The following is a 21,122-nucleotide window of genomic DNA, read 5'->3' as shown; positions in this document are numbered from 1 at the left end:
CATTCTTGCACAAGGAAGCCAGGTGGGCAAGGCTGTTCATTAAGGAAGAGGACTCTGGCTGCTGTGGCTAATTGAGCTGGAGAAGGGAGAGAAGTCAATCTGAAGGTCATTGCTATGGTTTGAGCAAGAGACTGAGATAATGTGGGTTTGAGTTAGGATAGTCACAGAGGAGAGGAGGGGACAGATGGGAGAGAGGTAGTCAGGGTTTATTCTAGGCGGTCCCTGGAAAGCAAGGTGGTCCTCCCTGGAAAGCAAAGGGCAGATACTGGGTTGAGAAGATGGGATGGGGAAGGGAGCTGGAAAACTTGCCCCTTGCCCTTCCCAAGATGGTTGTGGTGGGAGGGAGCCTGAGGCCCTAGTCTGTGCCCCAAAATTGCACCTATACCTTTGGAAAGGCCCTTTACTCCTGGATAGCCATGTCCTGCTCCTTCTCATGTCACAAAGCCTCATTTTTAATGGAAAGCTGTGGCTGAGACTGCCCTTCTCCTCAGTTACGGGTAATTTCCTGAAGAAGACCATCAGCCCCAGGTGAGGTGGAACCTGGGTGACATTGCAGAATCCACATGGTGCATCTCATTTTGAGGGTGGAGCCAGTCAAGAACCAAATTAATTAGAAACAAGAGTAGTGGGATTTTCTTTTTTAATTTTGAAACACAACTCAAAGTTTATCTCCTGTTGGAGGTGAGTGCTTAGAGCCCTGTGAAGTGTGCGCAATGCTATTAGTAGGTGGTTAGATGGCAGGCACTGAATCAGAAAACTGCTGCCCACCACACAGCCTCAGAGCCACAGCATCCTCTCTCTTTAGCACTCTTTTGTGCCACTCAGCACTGTAGCTGCAGACTGCTGGAAGGTTCCCTCCAGCTTGCCTGCTGGCTCCCTGAGGGATCCTGGCAGAGTTGCCCACCATCTCTGAGGCTCACCTCACTCCCAGCAGTAAACATAATGAGCCCACTGAACATATAATGCTGGGCTCCTAAAAAGCAGAAGATACGGTCCCTGTCCCCGTAGATCTTCTAGTCCTAGTTGGAGAAGCAAGACTATACCTTAAAAGTCAGCTGAAACTTCATGAGTGAATGGATGTGATGTCTGAGATTTGCCTTAAAATATACCCCCTTCCCTTGCAAAATAAAGCTGGGGTTTATAGATGAAACAAGATTGACAGTGGGTGGATAATTGTTGAACCTGGCTGATAGGTACATGATTAGACTACTATCTACTCAACAGTGTTTGGATTTTTTTCAAGGAAAAAAAAAAAAACTAAAAGAATGTGACGTATGCTACTGACATGACAGATGGCATCCATGGTAGAGCACCAGTGTTCCATGGAGAAGGAGCCTTGTCAGCAGACAGCAGTCAGGGGAGGCTTCTTGGAAGAGGTGGCAACTGGGCTTTTGTATTAGTGAAACTCTTGGCTGCAAGTAATAGAAATTAAGTGAGCCATTGTAAATGGAACAGGAGACTTCTTATAAGGACTCAGTGGGGAGCTCAGGGAGCTCAGGTCTGGGATGTAGGCAGGGCCCAGGAAGGAAAGGATAGGGACTGGAAGGCCATTGGGGTCCCAGGCAGCCTCTCTCCACCCTCTCTACTTCACCCTCTACTCTCAGCAGCTCAACTTTCTCTGCTTCTCTGACTGGCAAGGAGGAGGAAAATGGCCACCTCTCAGCTCCCATTGTACATCATCTTCATCCCAAACACAGCCCCAACTCAGCCTGACCCTCTTAGTCCAGTTCCCAAGTCCCTGAGGCTACCAGTGATCCATACTATAAGAAGTTGGTGAGCTCCCTTCTGTAGGTGAAGGAAGTAATTAAGAGTTATTTTTGAGTTAGGCTGCCTTCTCCCCACCTCTCTCCTGAAATAAAAAGGCTTGAGATGGTAGGACACATATGAGCAGAGAAGACATCTGGATTAGAGACCAGCAAGAGCAAATGGTTCAGAAACAAACATGCAGGGGAGACTTTTAGGGAGCAGCGTGGGACCTCTTGCACCTATGGGGCTTGTTCTTTATATCACTTGTGTTTTTCTTCAGATAAACATTGGCTTTTGTTTTCCCTCCAGGCTTCAGGAGCAATTGATCTCTAATTCTCTGCTTTTCACATTAACATCTGCTATTTGTTGAGGACCTGGGCTCTGTCAGGCACTATGAAGTTGGATTTACTATTCCCTCCTGATAGCCGAGGAAACAGACACAGAGAAGTCTTATAATGTGGTCCAGGTCTCACAGCCAGTAAATGGTAGATCTAGGGCTAGGATTCAAACCCGGGTCTGCCTGACTAGAGAGTTGGTGGTGCTGCTTCCACACCACACCATATGGCCTACTTAATAATGTAATTTATGTTGCCAATTGGTAAGAATCACTGGGTGTTTAGATTCCTGGTTGTTATTGACAGTCCAACTCAAATTAACTCAAACAATAAAGGGGACTTTTTTGGTGGGGGGCGGACGGCGGTGTTCAGCTAACCAAAATCCCAGGCTGGCCTAAGGGGTAATTGTGTCCAGAAACTAACCTGCCATTAGATCTTAAACTTCAATGTAAAAATGTACTTATAAAGATGCTATTAGCTCTCTCTCTCTCTGATTTGTTTCTATGTTGGCTTGATTCTCTCAGGCCAGCTGTCTCTACCAGACTGGACCTGTATGGCCCTCTGGCTTCCTAGTCTCGTTATCAGAGAGGAAAGAGCTTTTTCCTGACTTCGGCTAGAAAAATCCTTGGACTAATATGGGTCCCGTGACCTGACGAGAGCACCATGGCCGGTGGGGGGGGGGGGGGCGGTGCGCCTTCCTTGTCCCAGGGGACAGGGTTCTCTCATTGTCCGTCTCCACCTGAACCAGTTGGTTGGAGTGTGAGAGAGGAGTACCTCCCCCAGAGAAGTATGTGTGGTGGGGAGGGGAGTCTCTTCTTAGTAGACTCAACAATGAATGCTCATTATATTTGGCTTACATTTGTCTTTAAATTGTCATCTGTTCTCAGTGCTGTCCTTCAGAGGTCTGTCCCAAGCTAAGCTAGGAATGACTGGTGCCCTCCTTTCCAGACTTTTCTCTGGAATCATGCTGAGCAGTGACCCAGGCACAAATGGTGACTCCTTTTTTTGGTAGCTCCTGAGTCACCATAACTGTAGAGATGTTGCTTGAAATTCTCTCCCACTCTCCACCCTTTCCCTTTTGTCTTTTTCCCCTCTCCTCCTGCTGAGCAAAATTAGCCTTCAACAGGTCAAAACAGGTTTTTAGCTAATTTCCCTTTCTTGAATAGCCTGTGAAAAGTGTCCAGATTAAACAGTATTGTTTTTCTGCCTGTGGGTGGTTGATTGGTTTTCTGATAGATCTCAGATCCACTTGTTTCTGAAGTAACCCAAATAGTCTAGAAGGGGAAAATGCTCCTTTAAATCACTTTCTTTTGATGGAAAGGTTACTTTGTGACCTTGGGCAAGGGACTTTATCCTTGAGCTTCCATTTCCATATCTGTAAAATGGAGCTGCCCTTCTGAATATAGCCAAATATTATAATTATGGAGTCATTAGAAATGAGAGATGAGGGAATCCAGGATCCATAAGCTTTCAAGCCCTTTCCTTTTTTTTCCTTTATCTCCTTCTCTTATTTCGTTCTCTCTCAGCCCCTATGCTTTTTGCTCTGGCTTTTGTTACTTCCTGTTTTAAAAATTTAGACCATTTTTTGAAATGGTGTGTTCAAGTGAAAACTAAACCCTGTACTCTTGCAACATCATATAATATTTAATTGTCCGAGTTTGTGTGCTTTTTGGATCAGGGAATGAGCAGTGAATTGGCAGAGAGGGGTGCAAGAGGGTGGAGAATGAAAGCATTTCAAAACTAATAAATCTTGGGAGGGAAGCTAAAAACTTAAAATATCTTGCTGGGCTTGGCAGCAAAAATATGCAAAGTGGAGGGAGAATCTTGCCGTGTTTTGACTTGGCTTCAGTGCTCCAGAAGCTCTCTGTTTGAAATCAATTGTTAAGCAAAAGAAGGTGAGAAACACAATCTTGAGTTCCTGCTGTCAGCATGTTTCTAGCAGTTGTCCAGAGGGATAATGGATTGCAGCCGAGAAGGAATAATCAAGCTCAGTTGCTAACCCAGAGTGGAAAATTATTTTCTCTCACAACCCGAATTTCATCCTACCTTGACAGGGGATGCCCCCTCTCTGGGCCTCAGCTTTCCTTGTCTGGGGTTTGTAATGCTTACTTCATTATTATGAGGATTAGAGAAGATACTGTATTGTAAAGGCCTGGCCATAGTAGTAGGTGCTCCTAAAGCAGAGCTGTTGTGGATTCTTTCTAGTTCTGCTGTCTCTTCTCCATCCCTCCCTCCCCAGATATTTAAGCTGCATCTATTCTCCTCCTCCTCCTCCCTCCTCCTCTTCTTTTTCCTCCCCCTCTTCTTCCTCCTCCTCCTCTTCTTTCTCTTCATCTTATTTTTAAAAATTTTTGTTGTGGTAATATATATATACAACATAAAATTTCCCATTTTAACCACTTTCAAGCGTACAATTTGTAGCCTTAATTACACTCACAATATGGCACTACCATCACAACCATCCATTACCAAAACTTGTCCGTCACCCCAAACAGAAACTCTCTACCCATTGAACACTGATTCCCCATTCCCCTTCCTTGCCTCCCCCAACCTATAATCTGTTTTCTGTCTCCATGAATTTGTATATTCTAGTTATTTCATAAGTGAAATCATGCAATGTCTATCCCTTTGTCATCCATTCTTGTTGGGGGGGCTGGATCCTCTTTTTTTCAAAGCTCTTGGGGAAGGTTGGGTGGGAAAAAGAGGTTACAGATAACGGCTGATTGAAGTGTTTGGGATTTACTCTGGGTTGATTATCTTTCCTATTTAGCTCCCTGAGGCTATGGATAAGTGTAAGGCTATTATTTGACCCTCAGGGTCAGCTGCCTTCCCTCTCCTGTTTCCTCATCTTTAGAGAAGGTTATTAGGGCTGTTGGGGTTGCTAAGAAAAGGTCATTTGAAGTCTAAAGTCACCATTTAAAAAATCTCATTTGCCTTCTCCCCCACCCCCCACCTTTAACTCTCTCTTATCCAATGTGATCTCAGGTTTGGATTCAGCCTTTGTTAGCCAGAGTCTGGCTTCCATTTGTCACTTGGCTTGCTTTTTTTGTGGGCCTCTGCCTCTTCCCTGCGCCTCTTCTTTTTCTCTTGTGCTCTCCACTCCCACCCCTGCTTTTCTGGCCTTCCATTCCTCCACGTCCCACCTTCTTTCACCTTGCCTTCCTTCCCCCACCCTCCAGTAGGACTTAAGTTCTTTTTTTAATTTTTTAATCATATTTTTTATTGTAGATTATAACATATATACATAGAAGTGATAACTTTCCAAGTGAAATTTGTCAAGTAGTTAGAGAACAAATTTCAAAGAATATTATAAGTTACAATTCCAGTTTCAGTCATTTCCTTATTATGAAATGTATATACAAAAAGGGAATATCTTTCAAAGTATTCTTTAACAAGTAGTTATATAGGAAATTTCCAAAGTTGTTGAGTTATAGTATCATAGTTTCAGTTATTTCTTTATTGTGAAATATAACATATACAGAAAAAGGTAATAGCTTTCAAATTATAATTTCACAAGTAGCTATAGAACAAATTTCAAAGGATGCTGTATGCTACAGTTCCACAATTTCAGTTCTTTCTTTCTAGCTATTCTAATACCCCAGCAACTAAGAAAAAGCAAATTATATAAAGATTCAGTATTCATAATCCGTTGTTAAATTCCATCTTGTCTGTTGCTACCCCTTCCTCTAGCTTAATCATTTTCTTGATCTTCAGGGATGTCTAGACAGTGACCATCCTAACTTGTTCGTGTTGTAAAGGGGTGTCGACACTATGGGAAAAGGGGACACATATGGTTGATGTTCTTGAAGAGGCTGTTGCCTCTGGGTTTTGGAACTTAGCTGGCATAGGAGTTCTTGGAAGAATTTAACTTTCTGAAGAATAAACTTAGTAAGTGAAACCTTTATAGAGTCTCAGGAATCGGGGTATTCTTTAAAGTTTTTGGGTCAACTGTTGACTTGGGCTTATCATACTGTGGTCATTTGGCATATCTACATGAAGCTTGCATAGGAGTAACCTCCAGGACAGCCTCTTGACTGTATTTGAATTCTCGTAGCCACTGAAACCTTATTTTGTTGCCTTTCTTTTCCCCCTTTTGGTCAAAAAGGTACTCTCAATCCCTTGATGCCAGGGTCAGGCTCATTCGTGGAATCTGTGTCCACGTCACCAGGAAAACTCATTCATCTGGGGGGTTCCTGTCCCACATTGGGGGAAGGGTGATGAATTTATTTGCAGAGTTATGCTTAGAGAGAAAGTTCACATTTGAGCAACAAAAGAGGTTCTCTGGAGGTGTCAAGTTCTTTTAATGATAACCTAAGCCAAAAAATGAAGGTGCTTTACCATGGAATATCCTAGAGAGCCAATATTAGCTTCAGTATGCATGCCTGGTGGTCAGGCTGGCACCAGATGGATGGAGTGGACACAAACTGGTTTGGAGAATTGTCGACTCTCCAGGCCACAGTGCCCTGACTGTGTCTGTCTCTGCCCTTACCAGCACGCATGTGTGCATGTGCCGTTGTCTGTTTGAGTCTGTCTCTCTTAGTGGTAACAGCCTTGAGCACAGGGACTATGCCCTTTCTACTCATAGCACTCCATACATGCTTATGGAATAAACAAATGACCCACTGGATGATTTAATCCAAACCTTTGTTTTAGAGAGGCAGAAAATAATCAGAAGTTAACTTTAAAATGTGTGTTCTTTGCATAACTATGTTATCATACTGTGGACAGTGGATTGTATACCATGGATGATTGTATGGTGTGTGAATGTATTTCAATAAAACTGAATTTAATTAAAAAAAAAAATGTGTGTTCTTGGAAAAATCAGGAGGCTTTGAACAGTGCTTATTTCTGGGGCAGAAAATTTCAGAGCTGGTACTTTCTTCCACTGACCTCTGTTCATTTCTGAGGAAGGAAGGGTTGCCCGCCCTCATTGTTCCAGAGGCCAAGCAGAATTGGAGTATCAAATCTTAGCATCATGTGGGTTTCCCTTGGGAAGCTTGTCAATCTGGGAACTTCATTGGTTGGTTATGCTTCCTCCAGAATGCAGTCTGGCCCCCAGAGGTGCTGGGACTCTTTCTAGCATTGCCCTGTTGATATTGAAGGGTCAGTAAAAGAACTTGAGGTATGTAGGAGGCCTCAGGAATTAGAGAGGGATTGAGCTCTTTGCACAGTGTTTGAAGGCTCTGATAGGAAGGATGTGGGAAGGAAGCCCAGTGAACCTTCCTAGGACTCTAGGAGCTGGGCAGTATCCCCAAGTTGGGAATGGGACTTAGAAGTAGAGGTGGGATGGTGAATAGGAAGGGAGGATGTTCTAGATACAGGGACCAGCACAAGAGAAGGCCCAGAGGCCCAGACTCTTTACACAGTGCCAGGTAGGCAGGCCAGCCTGAACCGGGAGGAGGGTGACATGGAGACGTGTTGGGGCATGAAATTGGAGAGGTAAGGAGGAAATTAGTGGAGGGCTCAGAAAGCCAGGCTGAGAGGTGTAGGTTGTCCTCTAAGGCAGAAGGGAACCATCTCAGGCTCTGCAGGTGCTGTCCCACTCAATTCCTTGCAGGATGGGAGACAGGAACTGTGGTAGCTTGTGGGGATAGCTATGTGGGAAGCAAGTGCCGGGTGCCTATAACCTGGACATCAGGAAACTACTTCTCTGGCTTAGTCTAACACTGTACCTCTTCTGCCACCTGAGAAGAGCCTGGCTTGGCTGGGGTGGCCGGGGAAGAGCATGTCCTGGCCCTGGTCTTCATTCGCTTTCTCTGAGTTTAGTGGACTTAGGCTTCTGAGTGGCTTTTCCTTGTCAGGCCCCCAGGTCACCAGGATGGGCAGTGTGCAGTATATCTGGCTCCCAGAACTGGCACAGTCCAGGGCCCCCCCCCACTCAGGGCTTCCCTCCCATGGATCTCTGCAACCTCCAAGACAGTGTTATTGCCTGGGGCGGGTATGGGAAGACAGAGCTGACAGCTGGAGATAGAAGGAAAGAAATGTTATTTAAGTTTGGGGGAAAGGCTTGCTTGCTATGTGAACAGAAATCAGCTACAAGGACGGTTACAGCCATGGCCATGCAAATGGTTCTGTGCAGAAGCTGCAGCCTAGGGAGGAAGGCATTCCTGGGGCCCTGGGGAGGTGCTGCTCTCTGTTGGGGTGTGAGGGGTGTCTGGTACTATGAACTGCTGATCTTTGGGGACAGCCTGTATAATAACCAGTCATATCTCATATTCCTATAACTCGGTGTGCTGTTTAAATGCCCACCTTTATCACATCCTGGCCATCATGTAAGGTTTTGAGAGCTATGATTATTATTGCCCCTTTACCGTTGGGCAGACCAAGGCCCAGAGAAGCCAAGTGACCTGCTTGAGGCTGCATGGAGAGCAGGTGGCAAGGTCAGGTTTTCATACAGGCCTTCTGTCTCTTTAGCTAGTGCTGCTCTTTTGCTTTAAAACAAGGCCTGAGGAGAAACTAAGATGGCGGCTAGGTGAGACAGGGCAAAAAAACACCTCCATGAAAAACACTGGATAGAAACCAGAAAGCGACCCAGAATACCAGTTGCAGCGATGTGCCAGCTAGACGAGGTCTGCTAGTTCCACAAGGGCTGTATACTTGGTGAAACCGGGAGTCTGCATTCTGAAACGAGTGAGTAAGCTGGCTGGAGGACCTGCAGCCGCGCGGCAGTGTGGGGAAGCCAGGGTTCGGCATTTGGAGACTGACTGGCTCTTTAAAAAAAAAAAAGGCGGGGGGAGCCCAGGGGCGGCTGCAGTTGTGATGGTGGGACCCACGCAGTAAGACATAGCGAGAGGGGGCTGGGCCGGCCTCTCGGTGTCTGGCCTGGAAGATAGCCTGCTGCAGATACCGTCAGGGCCAGGGGAACGGAGGGGAGAACCAGAAGCTGAAAGAAACCCTGCAGCTAGCAGCTGGCTCCCCGGGGCTGGATAAACTCCTGCCAGGGGCTGTGCCCACAGCCCAGAGCCCCACCAGTTGTCCCGGAGCTGGGAAGGAGGAACTGTGTGAGGAGGGGGGTGTTGAGACGCCCCGTTCGGCCATCTTTGCATTAGGCTGAAAGTGCCCTGGCATGGCCTGGCGGACTGGGTCTTCCCTTGAGGGACGGTGCACACTGGTGACGTAGCACGGCATTCCTGTGGCAGAGGTCCTGGAGGATCGCGGCTGGGCAGGAGGACCCGCTCAGAGAACCCAGGGACACTACGCCAAGTCCGGTGGTTTGTGGGACAGCGCGAGAGAGGGTCTGGGGCTGAAATGAAATGAAGGCTTAGACTCTTACGGCAGCCTTGAATCTCTGGGAACTTGGGGGATTTGAATATTAAAGCTGTCCTTCCTCCCTGGCCACCCGTATACATGCCCCACATGCAGGGCAGACGGCTCCAGCAACACACCCAAACTGAGTTCTCCAACTGAACTCCACAAGAATCATTTCCTCACACACCACGGGGACAAGGCGGAGAACTGACTTGAGGGGTATAGGTGATGCACAGACGCCATCTGCTGGTTAGTTAGAGAAAGTGTACAGCACCAAACTGTGTTTCTGAAAAATTAGGTATTTTTTTTTACAACTTGAAAGAACCCTGTCAAGCAAAGCAAATGCCAAGAGGCAAAAAAACAACAGAAAATCTTAATGTATATGATAAAACCAGATGATATGGAGAATCCAACTGCAAACACACAAATCAAGATATCAGAAGAGACACAGTACCTCGCACAATTAATCAAAGAACTACAATCGAGGAACGAAAACATGGCAAAGGATTTAAAGGACATCAAGAAGACCATGGCCCAGGATATAAGCAACATAAAGAAGACCCTAGAAGAGCATAAAGAAGACATTGCAAGAGTAAATAAAAAAATAGAAGATTTTATGGAAATAAAAGAAACTGTTGGCCAAATTAAAAAGACTCTGGATATTCACAGTACAAGACTAGAGGAAGCTGAACAGTGTCTCAGTGTCCTAGAAGTCCACAGATCAGAAAATAAAAAAACAAAAGAAAGAATGGAGAAAAAAATCAAAAATCGAAATGGATCTCAGGGATATGATAGATAAAATAAAACGTCCAAACTTAAGACTCATTGGTGTCCCAGAAGGAGAAGAGAAGGGTAAAGGTCTAGAAAGAGTATTCAAAGAAATTGTTGGGGAAAGCTTCCCCAACCTTCTATACAATATAAATACATAAAGCATAAATGCCCAGCAAACTCCAAATAGAATAAATCCAAATAAACCCACTCCGAGACATATTCTGATCAGACTGTCAAATACTGAAGAGAAGGAGCAAGTTCTGAAAGCAGCAAGAGGAAAGCAATTCACCATATGCAAAGGAAACAACATAAGACTAAGTTGTGACTACTCAGTGGCCACCATGGAGGCGAGAAGGCAGTGGCATGACAAATTTAAAATTCTGAGAGAGAAAAATTTCCAACCAAGAATACTTTATCCAGCAAAACTCTCCTTTAGATTTGAGGGAGAGCTTAAAATTTTCACAGACAAACAAATGCTGAGAGAGTTTGCCAATAAAAGACCTGCCCTACTGGAGATACTAAAGGGAGCCCTACCAACAGAGAAACAAAGAAAGGAGAAAGAGATATAGAGAATTTTAACAGACATATATAGTACTTTACATCCCAAATCACCAGGACACTCATTTTTCTCTAGTGATCACGGATCTTTCTCCAGAAGGGACCATAAGCTGGGACATAAAACAAGCCTCAAGAAATTAAAAAAAAAAAAAAAAAAAATGAATATATTCAAAGCACATTCTCCAACCACAATGGAATACAAATAGAAGTCAATAATTTTTGAACTGTAACTCCACTGTTTACTTCCTACATGATATAAAATACACAAACTCTAATGACAAATCAGTGGTTTTGAACTTAATGTAAAAAATGTAATTTTAGACAACTATATAAAGGTGGGGGAATGGAGGAGTATAGGCACATAGTTTATGTGTCCTGTTGAAGTGAAGGTGGTATCAAACAAAAACAAGATTGTTACGGATTTAAGAGGTTAATTTTAAGCCTCACAGTAAACACAAAGAAATTATCAGAGAATATAACTATAGAGATGAAAAGTAGAGTATGGTTTAAGAGAAATGGGGGAAGGAGCAATGGGGAGTTAAGAAATGAGTGTAGGGTTGCTGTTTGAGGTGAAGGGAAATTTCTAGTAATGGATGATGGGAAAGAGCATTACAACATTCTAAATGTGATTAATCCCACTAACGGAAGGCTAAGGAGGGGGTGGAATGGGACGATTTAGGCTGTATATATGTTTCCACAACTGAAAAAAAAAAAAAACAAAGACAGTCTAAATAGATGACAATTGAATGCCAAGGATAAACTTGGATGGGATTGGAGGATAGAGGACAGGTGGCTCAAAGGGACACAGTTGAGACATAAGGAAAAGGAAATATAGAATGTAAGCTTTGTATCATTGTTGAATCTCTTGTACTTCTTAGCTGCATTTAATGGGATTGCATAAAAGAATGTTCTTGTTCATGGGAAGTGTATACGTGAATTATAGTGTATATTCAAGGAAGTGTGCAGCTAGCTCTCGTGTTCAGAAGACAGAGCAATAGATGATGGATGATAGATCGAGAGGGAAAGAAATAGTGATTGACAGCATGTTAAAGTTGGTGGATTGAGCTATCGGGGGAGGGGGGTCAGGGTATGTTGGAATTCTGTGTATGGGGTTAGTATTGTTTTTGCAACTTTCCTATAACTTTGAATTTATTTCAAAATTAAAAAAAGGTAAAGAGTGCTTAATACAAGAATTTAAATAAACAATCAAGGACATACTAATGTTAAAAAAAACAAACAAACAAAAAAAAACAAGGCCTAACAGGTAATACCTAAGATGCCAGATGCCCTGTAAGGCCACTTTTGGTATTCACATTCTGAAAGTCTTTATATTAGAGATGAAGAGGGGTTGCAGGTCAGCTGGGTCTCGTGTCCTATATTCCTTGCAGAAGAGCCTGGCCTGCATCCAGGTGGTAGTGGGGGTGACATGACTAGGGCACAGTCTTAGGAAAGACCACACCGATGGCTCTGTGTACCAGTGTGTATGTTGTACATAGACCTGCATGTATCCATGGTGAGTTTAGATCCATTTATGCAGTTAACATTTTTGGACACAGACTTTGTGCCAGGTACTGTTCTAGCCCTGGAGTTACAGTGATAAAGCAGACAAACCAGCATCCCTGCCCACATGGAGCTGATGTGTGGGTGGAAAGAGGCTACAGCTGTCTGGTGGCTGAGGTCACACTGGACTGGAGATGAAGAGGAGGGGCTGGGGAAGGTGCAGCAGAGGAAGGACTGACTGGTATACCAGAGGTTGATTTTTTTTTTTTTTTCAGTTTACCTTTTGAAGCATACTTAAATAGACCTGCTAGAGTCCGTTTTAGAATGAATAAATGCATTTATATAAGAAAGCACTGAAGGGAAAAATAACAAAGTGGTTCTAGTTGGTTAGAATCATAGGTGGCTTGGGTTTTTCTCTGATTTTCTAGATGTGTTCTGTATTGTGTTTTTATTCTTTCAAATATTCCCTGTCATGGCTTGTGGTTTTGCCCCTGGATGTGGCCTGCTCTTGAATAGGTCCCTCATTGTTTGCTGATGTCTATCCATAAAGCCTCCACCTCAGTTTCCTCACCTGTAAGTGAGGATAATCAATGCAACATACTTTGAAATGTTGAGTATTCGTGATAATTCCTTCCTGTGGATCACCTGGCCAGTCTGGATTCCCAAAGAGTGGAAATCCCCTGGCTGTCTATCTTACTTCTACCGACAAGCCTTCCTTGAACCCTGAATGAGGCAGGGTAAGGGACCCTAGTGTCCCTTTTTGTGTGTGTGTGTGTGTGTGTGTGTGTGTGTTTGTAAGCCTCAGACTGGCTGGGGGGTCCTGGGACCGATGGTCAGGCTACTTTGTCTGTGGAGTGTTGAACCTTCCCTTCTCCACCCAATCTGTGTTGATTCCCTACTTTTCTGTTTTCTCTTCCCTGCAGATGTCAAGCCCTCCAACATCTTGGTGAATTCCCGAGGGGAGATCAAGCTCTGTGACTTTGGGGTCAGCGGGCAGCTCATTGACTCCATGGCCAATTCCTTTGTGGGCACAAGGTCCTACATGTCGGTATGAGCAGCGGGTTCCATTTCTTGAGCATCTTGTCCAGTCAGATATAGGGGCCAAGTGGGCGCCTCCCCCTGTGGAATCAGAGCCTTATGCTGGGTGATGGGGTGGAGGGTAAAGAAATGAGGGATGAAGATGCACTGTGAGATCTCTAACGAGATCTCAGGCTAATGGGGAGATGGTCTCAGCCTTTCATAGGCCATGAAACATAATCGGGGTATTGGGGCCTTGACTCATGAAGCAAGAGTGTATGATCATAGCTCCACATAGCTCCACAAGATCTTTCCTTCCATTTTGAAGAGATTGTGAGCTCCAGCTACTTCTGGGCATCTCTATCTGATTGTCTTCAGACCCTCAAATCCAACATGCCCAAATGTGACCCTAACCCAAACTGTCCCACTTTCTCCCTTTTTATTAGCATAAATAACATCAAGGTAGAAACCTGAGCAATCAGCTTTTAATCTCTCTTCCTGGCCTCCCATTCTTTCAGCATCCAGTGGCCCCCAGCCTGTGAGTCTACCCAGAATTGTTTCCCCAGCCTAGCCTCTTCTCTCCCTCCTCTTGCATGTGTCCATCACCTACTCCTGCTTCTCACCTCACACGCCTGGTTTCCTGGCAGGACCCCCTGCTCTAGTTGAGCCGACACCTGTTCACCAGGGCTCCCCTGCCACCAGAGTGTTGTGTGTGGCTATCCCCATGTGCTCTTCCCTCCCTCACACAGCAAGCTCCTCATGGGTAGGGAGAAGACTGTAGGCATCTCTGCTGTCCCCAGGATCTGGTGTGGGGTCTAGCATGTGATAGGTGCTCAGGAAGTGCTTGGTGAGTGGGGGAATGTCTAATTGATGGAATGGGTGAGTGAATGGAACATGTTTCCAAAAATGATTTAGAAAAGCAGAAGCATGACTTTGGGCAGGTGCTGAAGGGGCACGGAGCAGAGGAGCTTTGGGTGAGTGGGAGGTCTTTATGGACATGGAGGTCATCCCAGGCACCAATTGGTGGGGGGACAGCCACAGAGACCCAGGGTGCCTTCAAAGAGTGTGTGTGTTCTCTTCTAAAGCACTTTCACATTCTTGAATGAACTCATTTGATCCGTGTGATTGTCCCATGAAATAAAGATTATTGCTCCCATATTAGAGATGAGGAAATCTAGACTTTGGGAGGAAAAGTGACTTGCTCACTTAACCTGGCAGAGCAAGGATTAAAAGCTGTCTCCTTGCCAGCACACCCCTACTTGCCTTTTAGGTGGGATTTTGGCAGCTGACCTCAGCTTCTGTGTGGAAGTTCAACACCTCCCCACCACCACCGATCAAGACTCCAGCCATGTCAACACCACTTACCCTCTCCACTACAGTGACCCCCACTGTTTAAGAAAGATTAGAACCCACACCTTCCCCTGCCACCCCCTCATCACTTCTCTAAATGTGTAATAGCCAAGCAAACACCCTGGGCAGTCAACTGCCAACTCTCAAGTTCAAAATCAATTAACAGGCCCTGGGACTTATTGATCCAGGGTTTAGTGCTTTGGGGTTTTGTGGTTATATGTTAGTTCCAAACTAGTCAAGTGTTGGAGTTAGTGAAAAATCCTGTGGGAGAAGTTAATTGATGTCTAAATAAATGTACACTGGTTAGAATAAAGATTTTTTTCCTGGGGCTCTTGAAACATACGTGATATTTCAAATAATGTTCCATAAAAATAATGCTTTTGTATAACACTATATACTTTTTTCTCTTTGACTCTTCCCACAAATTGGTATAGAATTTTGTAACACCTAATATACATTTTCATCTAATTTGACCTTCTCAGTAACCACGTGCATTAAGTGGAGCAAGTATTTTGTTATGTTGTTACTGTTATTCTTCATTATCAGCCCCATTTTACAGATGAGGGAATTGAGACTCAAGATCACATTGCTTGTAAGTCCCAGAGTTAGGACTTGAACCCTGGCTCCTGACCCCAAACCCTTGGCCCTTTCTACCCATTCCATGTTGACCAAGGACAGAGAGTATGTCAGTGGCTGAGCTGGTCTTAGAACTCAGCTTTCCTGACTCTCAGGCCAGTGCTCTCTCTATCACTGTACCTTCTTACTCGTGACCCATGTTCCAGAAGCTCCATATTTCAGACTTGTGAAAAGGTGAGCCTCTCATGCTGGGCTTTGGACATGCTGCCCCACATGTGCAAGACAGCGGTTGTCAGGGCAGCTGGGTTGGATGTCCAGGCTTAGCTCGGGAGATAGAGCAGTGAGGAGGGGTCAGAGTCAGGGGAGCCACCCAGGAGTAGATAAACACAGTTTTGGAGGGCAAGTGGGAGGCTAACTTCAGAGGTTAGTGGAGGTTCTGACCCAGGATGTCAGCTCTGGCCAGGAATGGACAGAAGAAGAAAAAAATCCATCAACAGACCCAGGGCCAGAAGCCAGCAGAGTACCTACTCTTCTGTAGTACAGAAAAGCATCAAAGGCCAATCCTGAGACCTCTTAGCATCCGTGGACACTTGCCTGTCCCTCCTCTGTGTGGGCCCAGGTTTTAGCTCACAGGTGATTGCAACTCTGTCTCTGTTTCTCCTGCAGCCAGAAAGACTCCAGGGAACTCATTATTCTGTGCAGTCGGACATCTGGAGCATGGGGCTCTCTCTGGTTGAGATGGCGGTGGGAAGGTATCCCATCCCTCCTCCAGATGCCAAGGAGTTGGAGCTGATGTTTGGGTGTCAGGTGGAGGGAGACGCAGCTGAGACACCACCCAGGCCAAGGACCCCTGGGAGGCCCCTCAGCTGTAAGTGGTCTGGTGTGTCCCTAGCTTGGACTGGTGGTTGGGGGTCCTCTTACTGTTGGGGGTTTCTGGAGAACTGATTGTGTACGCTCTACAGACTAGATTTCCCATTGCTGAATGTCAGGCTGGGGCTATGGGGGAGCAGAGCAGGGGTTTCCAGGTAGCTGCAGGAAATTTTTATATCAGGAGCTTCCTACCGTTTGTTGAGTATGTTCCTGGTACTGTGCTTAGCACTTTATATTCATTTTCTAATTTTAAGTCTTTTTTTTTTTTTTTTTGGAGATAAAATGCACATGACTTAAGATTCACCATTTTAAAGTATACAATTCAGTGGTGTTTAGTATATTCATAGTGTTATGCAACCATCACCACTAATTCCAGAACATTCCCATGACCCCAAAAAGAAACCCTGTACCCATTAGCAGTCACTCCCAATTTCCCCTCTCCCTTCATCTCTGGAAACCACTAATCTACTTTCTGTCTCTATAAATTTGCCTAGCATAATCTAATTTTAATACAGCAACCCTATGTGTGAGCACTATTGTAGTCTCATTTTACAGATGAGGAAACTGAGGCACAGTGCATTTAGCTTGCCAAGGCCTATAGAGGTTTGACTCCCAAGATAATAAATATTATGCAGTACCACCTGCCTCTCTGAACATGAATACTGTAAAGTAAACCTGATACCTCAGGGAAGATTCTGACCCAGCTATCATCACCTTCTGTAGTTACTGCCATGCAGTTCCTGTCTGAGCAGGGAGGCCTGATCTTTACCTCCATGAGGCCACATGGGAGAGAGAGTGTACAAAGGGAGCCGCAGAGGGGCTGGTGGTGGCTCATCACTGGAAGGGTTGGTGGCTGTGGCTTCTGAGGCTGGTCCATGATTTTAGGGCATGGAAGAAAGAAACCCAAGTTTAGGGACAATTAAAACTTAAGTCCTTTCGCATGATCTCATTAGCTCCTCTCAACAATATGAGGAAGAGCAGACATAATTATTACCCATCTCCACTATACAAAACTCAAAACTGAGGCTTAGCAGTCAACTGATTTGCCCAACATCACCGACCTAGGATGTAGCAACACTCAGACTTGTACCACTGCCTTTGCTGGTCCCATCTGTGTTCAGGGCTTAGCTGTGGCTCTTCTGCCTGTTTATTATCCACAAACCTATTCTGGTCCCCAGGATCAGGCCCCCATCCTCATACTGGCAGGTGACCTGTCTGTTTCTGATAAGTCTTTTCTTTTTCCTTTTTATAAAATCTGTAGCTTATGGAATGGACAGCCGACCGCCCATGGCAATTTTTGAGTTGTTGGATTACATAGTCAACGAGGTAAATACTGCATGGCTTTCTTGACCTTGGAACTGATTTACTCTTCTTAAGGTAAAAAACCATGACTGAGTGGACTGGGAAACCTGTGAGTTGTTCCCACAGTATGGGCTGCTGGGGTCCCAGGATTTACTTGCTCTGGTTCATACATCTTGCTCGTGGAATTGAGTGGCTAGTTCAGAGACACAGGAGTTCCTTCCGCAGGGGATGCCTTCACGTAGCAGAATCCCTCTTCCTTCCCCAGATTCAGGAGCCTCACCTTACCCACCTACATTCTTGTTCTTCATTAACCAAACACTTCTTGTGAACTTACTATGTGCTTAGCACTGTGTGGGGGGAGTAGGAGTGGGTGGGGCTCTAAACATGGAAAAAGAAAAGTCCCTACACTCAAAACTATTAGGTTGGTTGGTGGGGGCAGGGCAAATGCATTTATAACTGCAATATAGGGTTATCTCTTGTAAGGGCCATTAAAAAGCTATCAACATAAAAAGGAGAGTTCAGAAATAGAAATGGAAAGAATGATAAACTGTTGCATGAAAAAAGATTACAAAGTAGTATGTACAGTCTGATCAATTCTTTTAAGAAATCTATGCATATATATGTGTAGAAGGTCTGGAAAATAATATAATAAAATAAAGTTGTTATCTCTGAGTGATGAACTTTAAGTAATTAAAATTTTCTTTTTGCTTATTGTTATTGGCCAACATGTATTATTTGTGAAATAAATATACTATTATGTTCAAGTGATAAAAGATTCCAGGAAGGAAGAGACTGATAGTTATTTATCAAATTTGGGTTTGAGGGGAGTGGGAAACTGTGGACAAGACCATGGAAGCTCAGAGGAGGGTGGGCTCATGCCTGGCTGGCAGGGCTGCAGGACCTAAGCCAGGGGCCAGGACAGGGATTTGAGAGATGAGTCAGCCCTGCTGGCAGCAGGAGCAGCATAGGTAGTGGAAGAGAAGTGGACACGCTCTGGCAGGTTTGGGAAGCAGCTGGCAGCCTCCACTCAGCTGGGGTAAAAGGTATCTCTCAGTTCTTTTTTTCCTCAAAAGACCAGTGGAATGACTTTTCCCACTTTGTTACCTCAAAAGGCTCAAAAAAAAAAAAAATGGTGCCATTTTTCCATTGCAAACTCAGTAGGGAAAATCCTGGTTCACCCTAGCAGTTAGTGAAATCACTGTCACTAATTCACAGTCTACTAGGGAGGTTAATTTACCTGTTTACTGACTAGTCTGCACAGGCTTATGCTAAGTACCATGGCATGTAGAAAAATAGTTCGCAATCTAATCTGTGCTGCTTAAGAGTCAAAGAAGGCAAAGCCTGTTGCATTTGTGGTAGTCAGGAAAGCCGTCCTCTACTGCTTGGGACCTAAGCGGGGAGTTGCTGGGTGGGAGTCACATTAGGGAAGGCATGGCTGAGGATAAATGCAGTGGCCACTCTACTAGTGCCCAGTGCTTTCTCCTTTCTTATTTTCACATTCATCTTCCTATTCAGCTCTCCCAAGCACTGCTGAGGTAAGCCAAGTTGGTTTTGTTATCCTCTTCATACAGGTGAGGAAACTGAGGCTCCAAGATGAAAAGTGGCTCAGGTCTTTCCCACCTTTCCTCTTTCCCACCAACCATCCCCAACCCTTAGTGCCACCCCCACCCCCAACTCTCTCAGGAGGCTGGGCTGAGCGGTGATGAAGCCTTCTCAGACTCTTCTGGCACACTTGCCCAGCCATTCCCACTCAGAAGGAATGGATGCTGGCCTCTGAAGTTCTCCTTTTTCTCTTGAATGCCCCTCCGTTCCCTCAGCAGCAGGGACCCTCCGCAGGGAGGCGCTTGCTCTGGGCCCCTATTACGAAGAGCTGGGGTTTAGCAACCTTGACCTAGTTCAGATTTCTTCACTTGCTGTTCTAGTCAGGCATTCAGTGGGGAAGAGAGCTAGGCTGGACTTTTTGGTAGGGGTAGAGGGTCAGACTTGTTTTTATCTCATGAATCATCTGCTGATCTGAGCTTACACGTCAGAGCAATAACATCCTGGGCTTTGTGGCTGAGTTGCCTTCTCACAAGGACACTACATGCAATCCCCAGCACAGGTCACGTAAGGTGGGCTATTTCCTGGGTTTCATGTAAGTCCCGTGAGCCTAGTGCTCTGCAATGGGAGCTTACATGGAGCTGCCCTCTGTGATCCCGCCCACCAAACACATGTAGGAAAATGAAAGATGTTGCCAGAGTTCTTGGTCTGTGGCCTGAAAATGGCCTCATTCCCAGAGTGCACAAGTAATATTCTTCCAGACCTAGCCCTCTGCCAGTTAATGTTTCATTAACCTTTCTTAACCTTTCTCTGCCCCTCCAGGGTTCAAAAAATGGAGGATTTTAAGTATTTATTTATTTATTAATTATGTGCTGCCTTCTATGACTTGCAGGTGCTGGCCAGGGCTGGGCCATGCTGGGCAGTTTGCCTGTCCTCCTAGCTGTTGCTGCTAGTAATTTCTGGTTATGTTTCCATGCCACCCTCTAAGATTTACAAATGTAGTGTCAGAGTTGGAAAGGGTCCCAGAGATTATTTTGCCCAATTCTCTCATTTCACAGAAGGGTAAACTGAGGCCTGGAGAGGAACAGAGATATGTTTTTAAGTCCCTAGAGAACATGGACTTGGATCCAGTTCTAACTGTGGTATGTGTGAGATGAGTGGATTCAACAGGGTGATCTGTAGGCAGGTGCTGGCCTCCCACCCTCTGCCTTTCCTTGCCTGGCTATGGGCAGCAAAGGAGGGGGAGGAGGGGTGGGAGGAGATGGCTGCAACAGGGAACCAGGCTTTTCTCACATTTTGACATGTGTTTGCAGCCTCCTCCAAAACTGCCCAGTGGAGTATTCAGTCTGGAATTTCAAGATTTTGTGAATAAATGGTAAGTTGGCTTCTTGTTCTTTGGAAGGGTAGCCTGGCTTCTTAAGGCTCCCCATCCCATCTTTGGGAGCTCCAGCTTTGCTTTTGCTAGACACTTTGCTCTATTCCCTCCCTTTTGATTAGCCCTCAGCTGCTGCCCTAGGCCATTCTTCCAGAGTGCCACGACTTATATGACACATCTGACTACAGCAGTGAATAAAACAGTTGCTTGGCACCTGCTTTACAAAGACTGGCCTTAGTTGAATTCAGCAAGCATTTATTAACCTACTCTGGGCATGATGCTGTGCTAAGAACAAGAAGATCAATAAGGTTCAGACACTTCTCATAGGGCCCAGTGTGGGGACAGGCAAGCAAGCATAAGTAATAATGAGTCTGAACTTGTGCCAGGCAATAGCTCTTACATTATTTTTCTTCCTTTAAGCCTAATAAAAAACCCTGCTGAGAGAGCAGATTTGAAGCAGCTCATGGTAAGTCCATTTATTTCAGATTCTTACAGAGCCTGTTTATTCATTTGATGTCCTCCTTCAGTTATCCTTTCATCTGTCCGTCACTTCCTGAGCCCATTCCCTGCTCTGTCCTGACCGTTGTGATTGTCTCTCTGTCCTTCCATTAGCTTAAAAGAAAAGCTGGTATGACTCCACAGTCTCATGACTGTGCAGGAGTAAGAGCCCTAGGGGATCGAAGGAAAGGGCCACCCATCATCTTCACAGGAATGGATAGGGCCTTTTTCTAAGACTGACTTGCTCACCTTACACTTCCATCATCCACACTTTCCCCCAGTCACTCTACTTCCTACCTCTTGTTTGGGGAGGTGAGAAAGTAATCTTGTGAATAAATCTTAACTTATATGTCCCTTATATAGCCTGTACAGTGTAACATGCACTTCAAAGCTCATCATTCCTTTGTTCTGTATAGCAGGTCTATAAGGTGGGTAAA

General features: G+C 45.1%; 1 protein-coding gene across 1 annotated transcript in view; it reads left to right on the top strand.

The window, feature by feature from the left end:
• The window catches only part of MAP2K1 (mitogen-activated protein kinase kinase 1), a 100,754-nt gene that overhangs the window by 78,311 nt on the left and 1,321 nt on the right, over positions 1–21,122 (top strand). Inside the window, exons 6-10 of the mRNA XM_037833625.1 lie at positions 13,082–13,206; positions 15,768–15,969; positions 17,233–17,297; positions 20,126–20,187; positions 20,608–20,653. Of these exons, the coding sequence (XP_037689553.1) occupies positions 13,082–13,206; positions 15,768–15,969; positions 17,233–17,297; positions 20,126–20,187; positions 20,608–20,653 (500 nt within the window). The remainder of the gene's footprint in view (positions 1–13,081; positions 13,207–15,767; positions 15,970–17,232; positions 17,298–20,125; positions 20,188–20,607; positions 20,654–21,122) is intronic.

The sequence above is a fragment of the Choloepus didactylus genome, chromosome 4, assembly GCF_015220235.1.
Source record: "Choloepus didactylus isolate mChoDid1 chromosome 4, mChoDid1.pri, whole genome shotgun sequence".
Taxonomy (NCBI): Eukaryota; Metazoa; Chordata; class Mammalia; order Pilosa; family Megalonychidae; genus Choloepus; species Choloepus didactylus.
Note: the sequence above shows the minus strand (reverse complement) of the source record. Positions and strands in the feature narration are given on the sequence as shown.